General features: G+C 33.7%; 5 protein-coding genes and 4 pseudogenes across 9 annotated transcripts, besides 1 other annotated feature; 2 read left to right on the top strand and 7 right to left on the bottom strand.

The window, feature by feature from the left end:
• Positions 1-10626: part of a mobile genetic element that runs on past the window's edge.
• On the bottom strand, positions 361-1026 carry TVAGG3_0624190 (uncharacterized protein; the record flags this gene model as incomplete). Its single annotated transcript, XM_051240472.1, has 1 exon — positions 361-1026. One exon carries the CDS (start codon positions 1024-1026, stop codon positions 361-363), a length of 666 nt encoding a protein of 221 aa, XP_051087059.1.
• Positions 1290-1775, bottom strand: TVAGG3_0624200 (integrase core domain containing protein family; the record flags this gene model as incomplete). The annotated part of the gene is made up of 1 exon (XM_051240473.1): positions 1290-1775. One exon carries the CDS (start codon positions 1773-1775, stop codon positions 1290-1292), a length of 486 nt encoding a protein of 161 aa, XP_051087060.1.
• On the bottom strand, positions 2395-2805 carry TVAGG3_0624210 (ATP binding; the record flags this gene model as incomplete). Its single annotated transcript, XM_051240474.1, has 1 exon — positions 2395-2805. The coding sequence occupies one exon, from the start codon at positions 2803-2805 to the stop codon at positions 2395-2397; it is 411 nt and encodes a 136-aa protein (XP_051087061.1).
• TVAGG3_0624220 lies at positions 2896-3858 on the bottom strand (annotated as a pseudogene). The gene has a single exon. A coding segment is annotated over exon 1 (963 nt).
• On the bottom strand, positions 4291-5396 carry TVAGG3_0624230 (annotated as a pseudogene). The gene has a single exon. A coding segment is annotated over exon 1 (1106 nt).
• Positions 5414-6126, top strand: TVAGG3_0624240 (annotated as a pseudogene). Its single transcript has one exon. A coding segment is annotated over exon 1 (713 nt).
• Positions 7452-8350, bottom strand: TVAGG3_0624250 (annotated as a pseudogene). The gene has a single exon. A coding segment is annotated over exon 1 (899 nt).
• TVAGG3_0624260 (uncharacterized protein) lies at positions 8470-8664 on the bottom strand (the record flags this gene model as incomplete). The annotated part of the gene is made up of 1 exon (XM_051240475.1): positions 8470-8664. One exon carries the CDS (start codon positions 8662-8664, stop codon positions 8470-8472), a length of 195 nt encoding a protein of 64 aa, XP_051087062.1.
• On the top strand, positions 9464-9991 carry TVAGG3_0624270 (protein of unknown function, DUF4107 family; the record flags this gene model as incomplete). Its single annotated transcript, XM_001296063.1, has 1 exon — positions 9464-9991. One exon carries the CDS (start codon positions 9464-9466, stop codon positions 9989-9991), a length of 528 nt encoding a protein of 175 aa, XP_001296064.1.
• Positions 10627-15264: the final 4638 nt, after the last annotated feature.

Below are 15264 nucleotides of genomic sequence, written 5' to 3' on the forward strand. Positions count from 1 at the left end.
AAAATTCACGGGGTGAAAAAAGAGGTGAGAAAACAGGTGAAATCTCACCTCTTCACCTAAACTTTATTTTTTTTGGTCTTTTGTGAAAATTCATGAAAATTCACGGGGTGAAAAAAGAGGTGAGAAAACAGGTGACATCTCACCTCTTCACCTAAACTTTATTTTTTTTGGTCTTTTGTGAAAATTCATGAAAATTCACGGGGTGAAAAAAGAGGTGAGAAAACAGGTGAAAAAAGAGGTGACATCTCACCTAGCCGCTTTGCGGCTCTGACCCTTTGGGTCTCTTCACCTAAACATGGGCTTCGCCCTTGCCGCTAGCGGCTTATTTTTTGGTGAATTCAATAAAAATAAATGGTTCATTTACTCACAATATTTTTTTACAAAACGACCCCAAACTTTTAACTTCTTTTCTGCAGCTTCAAATGCTATCTTAGCGAGTTCATATTCTCTAAATTCTCTCTTTAAATCTTCTTGTTCCCATTGGTCTAGTTCGTATGGAGAATCTCTATAACCATAATATATCTCACGTTCATGTTCTAATTGTTTTTCACACATTTTTCCAACTTCTTCTTCGAACAAAGGTTTAGCATTCTCCACTGTATCTTCGAGTTCTTCTTCATCTAACTTCTCATGAACTTTCTTGTCTATGGAGTCCATAATATCTTTGACATAAAATGCATACTTTACAGAGCACCATTCAGCAACAAAATGAACGAGGTCAGGATGTATGTAAATACCTTTGAATTCATTCATAACGCCCTTAGTAAGCTCATAAAATGCTTGTTTTGAGGTCGAGCCACTTTTGGCTCCACCGTATTCGTTCATCCAAAACTCAAGAATTTCCTGCATTTTAGTACTATTGAGAAATCTGTTTAAATGGTTTAACTTTCCTGCTTCTCTCGCCATCTTTGTTGCATTAATGTAACCATCCTTGTCTCTACGTAAGACTTCAATACCGTTATAAGTGCCTTTTGTGAATGTTTCACCATTAGATTTGTTCGTGAATGTTTTTGCTTCGATTGACATTTCTGTTCTTACATACAAAATAAAAAAAATAAATAAAAATAAAACTAACGTTATTTTTGGTCTTTTGTGAAAATTCATGAAAATTCACGGGGTGAAAAAAGAGGTGAGAAAACAGGTGACATCTCACCTCTTCACCTAAACATGGGCTTCGCCCTTGCCGCTAGCGGCTTATTTTTGGTGTAAATTTATGACAAAAATAAATGGTACCATTAATAATACATGACTGTTCTCATTCATGTCTGATTTACATCTAATGAAAAAGTTTAGAAGAATTTTCTTATTCTTTCTGGCATGTTTTTATCTTTCCAGTACTCCCGCTCTAATGGTCCCAGATGAGTTGGTTTAGATTCTCTCAAGTTCTTAGATGGTATAACATCTTCAACGCCTCCTTCATATCTTACTTTATAAGTGTCATCGTTTGTGTTATAGTCAAGTATTTCAATAACCACTCCTCGCTTTGCTTCGTCAATGGTTTCAGCAAGTTTGCCATTACTACTTTCAACTAATTTGTGATGAGGATAAAACGCAATAGAGTCGTCAGCAGCTTTTATAAGATATCCATTACCTTGCGTAGAGTCTACGATATAATAGTTTCTACTTAACCTTAAACGTTTCTTTGTCAACGGTTTGTCGTCAAGAACTACACGAACTTTTGTACCAGGAATGAGGGTAAATTGTGTTGAATTTCTGATATTTTGTGTTTGACTTCGTTTCTTTTGTATATACTTTTCTTCTTGTTGTTGTGTCATTGAATTTGGTGTATGTCCTGTTGTAGAATGTGTTGAGGAATTGTAAACTTCGATGAAATGTTTCATTGTTTCTTCGGTAAAGTCTCGCTCTTGATTTAAATCTCTGAGAGTCCTTATGAAGCGGTTAATGATACCGAGTATGTTATGGTTATGGTCTTCAGTAGTGTAGTGAGTTATGTTATGCTTAATGAGAAAATCTGTGATTTCATTGCTGAGGTATGCACTGTCTTGGTCTGATGTTAAAATACTTGGGCTATGTTCTGCTACAAACTTTTGTAAAACTCTTAACACTTCATGAGTTCCTTTATTTCTCATTATATACGCATATGCTTTACGAGTGTTAACATTTATGAAGATGAGGAATGGTTTATGACCACATTTTCTGCTTTGAATGAGAGTGTCAAATTGGTATGCGTCAGGAGTGTTGGAGTAAATTGGTAAAAAGTAGTCGTAAGGATTTATTTTTGTTTGATGTACAACATTTTTGTCAAAGAACCTTTTCACTTCAGCTCTGTTAGTAAATCCCGAACTCTTTGCAGCTTCATTGAACTTCTTAAATGACCTCCATGGATGTTGTTCGAATACTTCTTTCAAGCTCATTTATGTAAAGTTAAAGAGTTTAACCAACTCGTATCCAAGCGTGCATTGTTATATAAGGAGGCATATAATCTTTTCCATTACCTGCTGGGTCTGTAATACCAGCTACAACATGTGTATGATTTCCTGCAGTTCCACAGAAAATACCTGTGCTAACATCTTTGGGGTCAGTTGTGATATCATATCTATGCATTCCCTGTCTATCCGAATCCGCTGCAAGATTTGTATAACCTCTTTTTGTTATTGAATGTGAATGGTTTCCTTCCACAGATGTTCTTCCACTGAACCTATGCATATGTGAAGGAAGGTTTTCAATACCTATTTTCTTTGAACCTCCCATCTTCATTGACTGAGTATTAGTGTAGAATGGAAAACTGTCAACTATTTCATACCATCTACCACCAAATAAAGTGTTTGGATTTATTGGATTCATAGACGTATAAACAGCTCCTATAGGATATATTAAATCATATATGCTCATAACTCTATAAACATATTCTAAAGAACTTATGTCATTAAATACCATTTGGAATGTATCTCCCGGATGAAATGTTGCATTTGTTCCACTTTTATAATGTAATGTTAGTTCAATAGAATTATCCAAGAAAAATTCAAAAGTATCTGGTTGAAGACCTCTAACAAATTCAAATGGAGTTGATGGTTCACCATTTATAATTTCTGTTGTAAATGTCATTGTATCTGGTTTCGAAAATTTCTTTGATAGTTCTTCATCCACATAAGTTTTGTCGGCTTTCTTATCTAACATTGCTGGTAGTTCATGTGTTTCAAAGTTTCTGACATGACCTTCGATATTCATACATTTGTTATTTAAGGAGTTTAGTGTATCTTTTACGCTTGTACTTGGATTCTCTAAAGGTGCACTTGAACCAAGGGTATAGTTCAATATTATGTCGTCTGCTCTAACAGTTGAGAAGGATTCGTTTGTATGGTTCTTGTCGGCTTTACTGTCTAATGTAGCTTGAAGTTCATTTATATCGGAGATGTTGTGTTTATGAGATTTCAAAACTTTGTTCGTTGCTTCGAGTTCAACTTTGTCAGCTTTACTTTTAATAGCATCTTCAAACGTTATTTTTGACTTAACTCTCAAAGTAAATCTTGGTTCAACTAATACACCGTTAACATTGAAAGTAGAGGCATAAATTTCACCGGTATAACCAAATGCTTCTGGTGCTTTAGCTACATCATACTGTACAGTACAGCTTATGTCATAACCTTTAGCACGAATGTATTTATATCTTCTTTCATTAACATTTTTTGTCTTCGCTTCATCACTTCGTGTTAAATATCCATGGTAGTCCGTTATAATCTGTTCGTCTGAAGTTATATAATGAACGTGGTTCTTGACTTTATCACTCAGAGCTAAAAGCTCATTTTTATCTGCTTTTTTCGGCTAATTTCTCATTAACATCATTCACTTCTAATTCAACTCTTCCGCCAGAACTCTTATTATCATTAATTTTTTCATTAATTCGGTAATTACGTCATAAAGACTATATTCTGTTTTCGGTTTTGTAAATAATGAGTCAAAATTTCTTTTCATCATTACATCGCTGACATTAATGATATCACCAGTTCCTTTTTCATTTATTCTCTTCATTAATTCTGCAATAATGACGAATATATAATCTGTTAATTTATTCTCTTCATCGAGGGTTATAGAATGTTTTGAAATTGAATCATTAACCCTCTAAAAAATCAATAACTTCAGGATACACGTTTTTAATGTCTCGAATAACCCGACCAGTATCCTCTGGTTTCTTCTCTTCTTCGTTCCGTCGTTACGTGGTTTTATATCTCTAACCATCATCAACGCAGCCATAACCGGAGGGTTTGGTTGCTACCTGTTCGAAAATCCGTCCGTTATGTACGGTATATCTAAATAATTTCTTTGTGTTTGTTAAAACATTTGAAACAAGTCTTTTAAAACCATCTACAAAATTTCCTGTTTCACCTAATGTTCTTGCAGCATTTACAAGCTCACCATTCCCGCTTTTGACCCCAAAAACGTCCATATTGCATTTATTTCACTCTGTATAGTTGTCCATTCAGCGAAACTAACACCCGCATTCGCTAAGCTGAAAATGAAACTCAGTGGATCGAACTTAATTCCGCCTTCTTTTTCAATTTCAACGAACTCACTAACATGAGATTTTAAATATTCTTTCGTTAAAATTGTTTTCCCCGATGTTATGTCATTAACGAAAACTATCACCGTCAAAAGTTAACGAATTCAATTTCGTCGTTGATGCTTTTATTTCATACACCGCTTTATCGATAGTTTTTGGCTCACCTTTTAGAAGCATATGAAACATTAATGAATGAATTATATGTATTCGTGAATGAATTAAAATCAATGATTTTCATTAATGACGCCTTTAATGATTCATTAACTGTTGAATCCCTTAAAACAATTAATGAACTGTCCTTTATGAAAGGTACACTGCAAACCGTCGAGTTTGGATCAAATGCTGTAGTTGGTGCAGGAATATTAATGATATAAGTCATTAAATCATTAAGTGACGTAAATAATGTTGTTGTTTTTGATTTAATTTCTTTAGCATCTGTTATATACGGTAATTTTATTTCTGTAGTTTCTGAATTAAAGATATTCGCTAAAATGTTTTGTAAACTGTTTTGAACAGCAGTATAAACCGTTGAATCCGGAACTCTTACGATTTCACCGTCCTTAATAAAAGGCATTGCACATGGTGTAGTGCTTGGGTCAAATCTTTCGGGATTATAATTCAACATATATTCTAATGCTTCATATACAGACTTATAAACAGTTGTGTCGTTCTTCATGACAACTTCACCATTTACAATGAATGGCATAGTACATGGAGTTAAAATAGGGTCAAACTTTTCATAGTCCTTCCATGTTATGTATTTCTCGGTATTTCCATCACTGATAACAATATATTTGTCAGTAAGTGTGAGAGAGTATTGACCAAAATATAAACGTTTAGCTCTGTCAGCTTCATACGCATATGCAGCAATACTCATATTTTAATGAGAATAAAATGTTGTTCTATTTGCAAAGTACAGACCCAAACGAATACGGGACAGTAAAGCTACAAACAAACTTAGGTCTTCAGAATGAAGCGCTTGCTTTCAGAGTTGTTGACTTCAATACTATCGCTTCATTCGTTATAACAGATGAAACAGATTTCATGGAGCTTGAAATAGATGGAAAGAAGCACGAAATAAGATTTCACAATAATGTAGAATATAAGATGGAAACATTAGCTGGAGTGTTAAATGCTCTCATAAATACTACAATAAACAAGGATAACGAAGAAAACTTAATGAATGTTAAACTTATTGCAGGAGTTTTGAAGTTCAGTTATGCGAAGGAGTTTAAGATACCAAGAATGAGTCATAGAGTACAACTTCTTTTGGGAGCATACCATATGACATTTCCTTTGAAAAGTGTTGACAAAACGATTGAGATGAAATCTGTTCCATACGTATGTTATGGTAATTGTTTGTACATTGAGTCAAAAATAGCTAATGTCACAGGTATTTCAGGAGTTAATAGTAAAGGTTCAGTAGAATATAAATCCTTCTGTTATGCAGTCAATTCAATGTTCATTCCAAACGTTCCTGTCATAGTAACTCATTAGGTAAATGGGTTCGCATTAGTCCTCATAATTTGAAAGACATGCAATTCAGACTTGTTGACTTTCAAGGCGAGCCTGTAGAACTGAAGGCACCAGTGCGAATGACTGTTGAAGTTGACTTTTTAGAAAATATTAATGCAACAGCTTACAAGAGAACTCAGAGCTAAAAATTAAAGTATGAATGTTATGTATTAGGTCATGAACTTTGGTTGTTGCTGTTTGATGAAACAAATGATAATTAGTTATGTCAGTCAAGGAGAACAGAAAAAGGCGTCAAAGGCGCCGAGCGCAAAGCGCTATATTGTGTTAGTGAAAACTGCACCAAGTCAATAAGATTAGGTTTGCATTATGAAGATGAGTTCGATACTGTTGAAGAAGTTTTGGATAGATATTACAAATTGCTTTAATTTACTAAAACATATTTCAAGCAAAGTTTATATTCTGTTGAAAGTTTTGTATTTCATTCGAATATTATACTTAAACTCAACTCCTGTAGTTCCTGGTGTTTCAATGATGCGATGTTACCTATTTTCATGAATAGTGGAGTTTGACCACAGCATTCGATTTCAGGGTCGAGATAGTCAATGACACATTGTTTCCCTGTTATTCGTGATATAACATTTTCAAGGTCCTCCTTTGTTAGAATTATTTGGTTCTTGCTTAAAGATTTGTCAAAAGCTCTTATCGTCTTTGAGTAAGATAGTTTGGTATAAACTGAAGAAGGTAATGGTCTACGTTATCTGAAGGATTTGTTTGAACATTTGTGTAAGGATTGTCGTTGGCTTCTCTTGAAAGAATTTGGTCCAGTGGTGGATACTCTAACTTAACATCTGATGTAGCGTTAGCGTTTGAAGCTGTGTTTAAATTCACGGATTTCAGCTCTGGTTCTGGTTCTTTCAAACACTCTGAACTATAGTTCTTTATGACAATATTGTTTGTCGTTCGTGAGTCAACATTTGATGTTGGTTCAATTGGAACATTAACGGCACCAGCTAAGATGGATTTGCTTCTCATTTCATATAGAATAAAAACCTTTTATATGTATGAAATGAACAATATACTCGACAAGGGTTTGAATGTAAAGCTAACGAATGAAAATATTGTTGAATTCACTGAGACAGGAGCTGTGTATAAAGATGTAGAACTACTGAACAAAAGAGCTAAGGGAAGAAGCAGGAACATGAACAAAGGGTGGAAGCCTATAAAAATTTATGTCAATGATGGCTCAGGGGGTTCAAACATAAAGTATGCAGAAAGTTATAGAGTTTTATGCTCTCAAAGGTGAAAAGCCTTCATTTAAGAACAGCTATTCTAACGCATATCCTCAAAAGCTAACGGATGGGGAAGTGGATGATATGAATGACAGCAAAAATATTAACAGAAATGGCGACAGAGATGCATGGAATTTGTTTACCATCAGTCAATTGAAGGTTAAACTTTAAAACAATGTTGGTCGTTCCCATGGAATATTTTGACTTTAATGGTATTAGTCATGATATGAATCTCAAGGTATGAACGAGGAGAGATGAGAGACTTATATGCTTCCCAAATTTCTTCAAAAGGTAATGTTATACCTGACTGTTTCCAAACGAGTTCAATATCATAACGTGAGAAACCTTGAAAGATAACGAAGTCAGTTATGAGACGTTTTATGTTTAAAGCTAAAAACCTCCATGTTTGCATAAGTATTGCTACAGTTAAGTGGTAATGTCTGACTTTTAGTTATGATGTTAGCTAATGGTGAGTCAGGCTTTGAAACTAAACCTTTTCCGGCGAAGTCGTCGCAAACTAACAAAGTATTTGAAGGATATTTTTTGAAGGGGTATTTTGAAAGTTTTGACAGAATGTAGTTTGTAAGTCGTTTCATATCGTAAACTCCTGAGTATTGACGTAAGTGGTGTTTGTCAATAATTCTTTCCATCTCCTCAGAAGTCTTTTGCATTCCTGACTGTATAAATTCAACGATGGCATAATATTTTCTCTTACGTCGAATGTAACGTTGAAGAAATTCAATGAGTTCACTGTCTGGAACTTTAACGACAGAGGCTTGAACTTTTGACATAAATGTTTTCGCTGTTGAATCCATAGAGTCTGAAGTTGCTGATATAATGATTTGGTCATAGTAAGAGTCGTTTCCTAAACGTTCTGTTATGAGTATATGACGAATGAGGTTGAATGTCTTTCCTGACCCCATCTTTCCACAATAGAAATACACACCATTTGAACAGAACTCATAATCTTTGCTGAAAGGAAGAATGAGAGAAGAGTTAAGTTTGTCTGTAGTTTCATTCATGTCTTCATCTACGTCATGTATTAAATGCTTCATTTTATCTCCATTAAAAATGCAAGTCAGAAATATTCAGAACATAGCACCGAGTCTAACTGACAAGAGTATAAAGATATACTATGAACACGTTATGATGAAACCTACACAAAATTCAAGAAAGTCAGTATACTTATGAATATCCAAGACACTGGGTAGAGTATGTAGGAGGTGAGAAAGCTATTGAAATAAGACAAGTTAGAAGTATTCCAGCAGGAAGGACAATATTATTGAAGAACTTTAATGTTTTGAGATATAATGATGAAACAAAGAAGCAAGATAGTTTCCCTGTTGCTGTGTATGTGAACTTAGATACAGGAGATGACATGAAAGTTTTTAACACAAAGCTTCAAACGGTATTGAAAGAACAACTTATAGCAGAAGGACACCCATTACCTTCAGAAGTTACCATAGCATATAATTTTGAAACAAATGCAATAGATTTTAAAATCGTCTCTGCAAAGAAGTCAGGTTTTACATTTAATGAAGCAGATGTATATTCGAATGAAAACTTCAAAGCTATTGCATGGTTAGATAATGACGATTGCTTTAAGAAAATATTTAAATTCAGTGACTCAAAGATGTCAATAGATGACCTTCGTGGAATGTTACCATCGACGTTTACAGTTGAAGGTTCAGCAGGATTGCTTACAAGATTGTCAATTGGTGGCGTTTGGTCTCGTGAGAACATTGTTATAAAATCCAGTATAAGTGAATTTGCTGAAGAATCTATATTATGTCTTTCAAACTATATGTATTCGCCGCCGAAGCATTATAGTATAACAAACTTTGTCAGTAAGTTTAATATAAGACTTGTTGAACCTTCTTCAATGAAAGATGTTGTGCTACCCAAAGACGGAAAGGATGGACTCATTATTGAGATGATTTTAATAGCATATTAAATGAGCTTGTTCTTGAAGGTCATTCATGATGAAATAACTGTTGTAGAAGATGTTAGCAATTGTTCAGACATTTTGAAGCGTATAGATGATATAAGAAAGAAGTTAGATAGACCGCAAAGCGGTGAGGGCGAAGCCCGTGAGAACGCTTATGTTTCATTGACTTTCTCCAGTAACGAGAACTTTTATGAGATAATATTGAAGAGAGATGATTTTAATATGGTGTAAATGGTAGCTTGGGCAGCTTTAGGCGCAATGGGAACAAAAGCATTAGCATTTGGAGCAAAAGCACTTGGAGCTTATGACGCAGTAAATAAAATGAGTGGAGGAAGGGTTTCGAAGACATTAGATGCAAATAAAGGGAAGATTGGAGGCTGGGTTGCAAAGAAGTTAAGATTAAATAAAATAGGGCTCATAAATAAAGCATCCAATTTGGTTGCGACTGAGTCAGAAAATGCTTTAGGAAAGGACGATGAGTTTGCAAAACACGCAAAAGACTTTAATGACCAGATGAAAGGTGAAACAATGCATTTAAATAGAGTCGATGGAACTAAAGAAAATGTTTCTTCTCCACCAGTGGTTTATCCATACGGACCTTATGGAATGTATGGAAACCCTTATGAACGACCATTTGACCCATTGACTGGTGGAAGTAACTGGTATCATTACGGACGAAGAAGAAAGACAGTCAAGTTGGAGACAGACGTGAAGAAAGCAACTAAAAAGAAACCAAGGAAGAGAGTTATAAAACAATGAATTCAACAGGGTTAGAAATGAGGTTAGAAAACGTGTTAGATCTAACATTCTAACATAAACATTATTTTTGCGCTATGTTTTCATACGTGTGAGGGTGGTGAGATCATTTATTTTTTATTTTATTTTTTAAAATTATTTTTATTTTATTTGGATGTAATGACAGAACAAAAGCAACTCATACAAATCAAAACATATAACAAACATACATTTAAACATTTATTCTTCCTTCCTGAGCATAACATGTTCTTTACACTTCATCCTAGACCAGTTGACTATACACTGACTGTTTATAAAGATTGTCATGGTAGTTTTATAAAAACTTATGATGATGAAGGTAAGTTAACAAGACTATGCATTTCAAAACTTGAGAAACTTTATGACTTCAAGTATGACTACAATAGAGTTAACATTGACGATGAAGATATAGAAGAAAATTTATGAGAACGTTTATTTTTTCATTAGTGAGTTCGTTAGTGAGGTGAAATGGTTGGTGGTTTTGTAAACATTTAAGGTTAAGTTAGTGTTGTCGTTTGTGTTGTAAAATATACGTTAACAGTTTTGTAAAGTGTCAAATTCACATATCATGGGTAAGTAGGTGCGCAGTGCCACAGTACCCAACTAACCCATACTAACTTGAGTGAATACTTAAATAATTATGGTTATATTGTGCTTAGTTTAAACAAGAAAATACATTTAAAGCATAGAATTATTGCAGAACAGTGGATTGAAAATCCAAACAATTTGAAAGAAATAGACCATATAAATCATGATAGAACGGACAACAGAATCTCAAACCTTCGTTGGTGTTCTAGATCTGAAAACAATAGAAATAAAAGCAAGTATGGCGATATAGTTTATGAGTTCGTTGATGAAATATCTGACGAAGCTGTTGAAATAACAGATTATGGTAAGCATTCGTTTGAGTTCTCCTACTATGTTGAGAATGAAGACGCATTCTATTATTATACAGGTCTTAACTATCGAAAACTTCATATAAACTTTACAAAAACAGGTGCTGCTTATGTTTGTATGATAGATACAGAAAACAAGAGTGTAATTTTATTCATAAACAAATTCAAACGCTTGTACGGCTTCATGTAGGACAAACATTATTTTTCAACACTAACGCCAACACGTAGGACAAACATTCATGACTAACATTACTGTATAAACTTCATCGTATATGTTTTGTCGAAACTAAACGTAAATGTTTTGTCATGATTTCTTCGTATATGTTTTGTCATGATTTCATCGTAAATGATTTGTCAAGATTTCATCGTAAATGATTTGTCATGACTTCATCGTAAATGTTTTGTCAAACTGCATCGTAAATGTTTTGTCAAACTGCATCGTATATGTTTTGTCATGATTTCATCGTAAATGATTTGTCAAACTTCATCGTAAATGCTTCATCGTAAATGATTTGTCAAGGTTTCATCGTAAATGTTTTGTCAAACTGCATCGTATATGTTTTGTCATGACTTTGTCAAGAATTCATCGTATATGTTTTGTCATGACTTCTTCGTAAATGCTTCATCGTAAATGCTTTGTCATGATTTCATCGTAAATGCTTTGTCAAGGTTTCATCGTATATGCTTTGTCAAACTGCATCGTAAATGCTTTGTCATGATTTCATCGTAAATGCTTTGTCAAGGTTTCATCGTAAATGCTTTGTCAAAACTTCATCGTAAATGCTTTGTCAAAACTTCATCGTAAATGCTTTGTCATGACTTCTTCGTAAACACTTTGTCATGATTTCTTCGTAAATGCTTTGTCATGACTTCTTCGTAAATGATTTGTCATGATTTCTTCGTAAATGATTTGTCATGATTTCTTCGTAAATGCTTTGTCATGATTTCTTCGTAAATGATTTGTCATGATTTCTTCGTAAATGATTTGTCATGATTTCTTCGTAAACACTTTGTCAAGGTTTCATCGTATATGTTTTGTCATGACTTCATCGTAAACACTTTGTCAAAACTTCATCGTAAATGCTTTGTCATGATTTCTTCGTAAATGCTTTGTCAAGGTTTCATCGTATATGCTTTGTCAAAACTTCATCGTAAATGCTTTGTCAAAACTTCATCGTAAATGCTTTGTCAAGGTTTCATCGTAAATGCTTTGTCAAAACTTCATTGTAAATGCTTTGTCAAGGTTTCATCGTATATGCTTTGTCAAAACTTCATCGTAAATGTTTTCAGTGTCACCACGTCACCATGTCACCAGGTTAATTAACTTCTCCTAAAATTACTGACAACATGACATTTTGACAACAATCCAGGAGGAAGGCATTTATGAATTATTTTTGAAGAACTGAAGGTGTCATCACGTCACTATGTGACGCTCAGTTATGTTTTCATTAATGGTTTCAGGTTATTCAATAATTAATTATTTTTGAAGAACTGAAGGTGTCACTATGTCACTATGTGTCACTCGGTTATTTAACTTCTCTGAAAAAAATGAGACAACATGACATTTTGACAACAATCCAGGAGGAAGGCATTTATGAATTATTTTTGAATAACTGATAGCGTCACCACGTCACCATGTGTCACCAGGTTAATTAACTTCTTTTAAAATTACTGACAACATGACATTTTGACAACAGGTACGAAAGGAGGAAGGTATTTATGAATTATTTTTGAAGAACTGAAGGTGCTACCATGTTACCATGTGCTACCATGTCAATTAACTTCTTTTAAAAATGATGACAACATGACATTTTGACAACAGTTCAGGAGGAAGGCAAAAATAAATTCCAATCATACTTTATAAAGCTTCATTTACAAGTATTTCATCGTATATGCTTTGTCATGACTTCATCGTAAATGCTTTGTCATGACTTCATCGTATATGCTTTGTCAAGGGTTCATTGTATATGTTTGTCAAGGGTTCATTGTATATGTTTGTCAAGGGTTCATCGTATATGATTTGTCAAGGTTTCATCGTATATGATTTGTCAAGGTTTCATCGTATATGTTTGTCATGACTTCTTCGTATATGTTTTGTCAAGACTTTGTCAAGACTTCATCGTAAATGTTTTGTCAAGACTTTGTCAAACTTCTTCGTAAATGCTTCATCGTAAATGCTTTGTCAAGGGTTCATCGTATATGTTTGTCATGACTTCTTCGTATATGTTTTGTCAAGACTTTGTCAAGACTTCATCGTAAATGTTTTGTCATGACTTCATCGTAAATGCTTTGTCAAGAATTCATCGTATATGTTTTGTCAAACTGCATCGAAACTAAACGTAAATGATTTGTCAAACTTCTTCGTAAATGCTTCATCGTAAATGCTTTGTCAAGGGTTCATCGTATATGTTTTGTCAAGATTTCATCGTAAATGTTTTGTCAAGACTTTGTCAAGACTTCTTCGTATATGTTTTGTCAAGACTTTGTCAAGACTTCATCGTATATGTTTGTCATGATTTCTTCGTAAATGTTTTGTCAAGACTTTGTCAAGACTTTTTCGTATATGTTTTGTCAAGACTTTGTCAAGACTTCATCGTATATGTTTGTCATGATTTCTTCGTAAATGATTTGTCATGATTTCATCGTAAATGCTTTGTCATGATTTCTTCGTAAATACTTTGTCAAGGTTTCTTCGTAATGAGTGTAAATGACCCAAAAATAATGTTTAGGTGAAGAGGTGAGATCTCACCTGTTTTCTCACCTAATTTTTCACCCTCATGAATTTGTCAAGGTTTCATCGTATATGTTTTGTCAAGACTTTGTCATGACTTCTTCGTAAATGCTTTGTCAAGATTTCATCGTAAATGTTTTGTCAAGATTTCATCGTAAATGCTTTGTCATGACTTCTTCGTAAATGTTTTGTCAAGACTTCATCGTAAACTAAACGTAAATGTTTTGTCAAGACTTCATCGTATATGTTTTGTCAAGATTTCATCGTAAATGTTTTGTCAAGACTTTGTCAAGACTTCTTCGTATATGTTTTGTCAAGACTTTGTCAAGACTTCATCGTATATGTTTGTCATGATTTCTTCGTAAATGATTTGTCATGATTTCATCGTAAATGCTTTGTCATGATTTCTTCGTAAATACTTTGTCAAGGTTTCTTCGTAATGAGTGTAAATGACCCAAAAATAATGTTTAGGTGAAGAGGTGAGATCTCACCTGTTTTCTCACCTAATTTTTCACCCTCATGAATTTGTCAAGGTTTCATCGTATATGTTTTGTCAAGACTTTGTCATGACTTCTTCGTAAATGCTTTGTCAAGATTTCATCGTAAATTTTTGTCAAGATTTCATCGTAAATGCTTTGTCATGACTTCTTCGTAAATTTTGTCAAGGGTTCATCGTATATGCTTTGTCAAACATAAACGTAAATGATTTGTCAAGATTTCATCGTAAATGCTTCATCGTAAATGTTTTGTCAAGATTTCTTCGTATATGATTTGTCAAGATTTCATCGTAAATGTTTTGTCAAGACTTTGTCAAGATTTCATCGTAAATGCTTTGTCATGACTTCTTCGTAAATGCTTTGTCATGACTTCTTCGTAAATGTTTTGTCAAGACTTCATCGTAAATGCTTTGTCATGACTTCTTCGTAAATGTTTTGTCAAGACTTCATCGTAAACTAAACGTAAATGTTTTGTCAAACTGCATCGTATATGTTTTGTCATGATTTCATCGTAAATGTTTTGTCAAGACTTCATCGTAAATGCTTCATCGAACTTAAACGTATATGTTTTGTCGAAACTTCATCGTAAATGTTTTGTCATGACTTCATCGTAAACTAAACGTAAATGTTTTGTCAAACTGCATCGTATATGTTTTGTCATGATTTCATCGTAAATGATTTGTCATGATTTCATCGTAAATGCTTTGTCAAAACTTCATCGTAAATGCTTTGTCAAGGTTTCATCGTAAATGATTTGTCAAAACTTCATCGTAAATGCTTCATCGAACTTAAACGTATATGTTTTGTCGAAACTTCATCGTATATGTTTTGTCAAGACTTTGTCAAGACTTCATCGTAAACTAAACGTAAATGTTTTGTCAAACTGCATCGTATATGTTTTGTCATGATTTCATCGTAAATGTTTTGTCAAGACTTCATCGTAAATGCTTCATCGAACTTAAACGTATATGTTTTGTCGAAACTTCATCGTAAATGTTTTGTCATGACTTCATCGTAAACTAAACGTAAATGTTTTGTCAAACTGCATCGTATATGTTTTGTCATGATTTCATCGTAAATGATTTGTCATGATTTCATCGTAAATGCTTTGTCAAAACTTCATCGTAAATGCTT

This window comes from Trichomonas vaginalis, chromosome III (genome assembly GCF_026262505.1).
Source record: "Trichomonas vaginalis G3 chromosome III, whole genome shotgun sequence".
Taxonomy (NCBI): Eukaryota; Parabasalia; order Trichomonadida; family Trichomonadidae; genus Trichomonas; species Trichomonas vaginalis.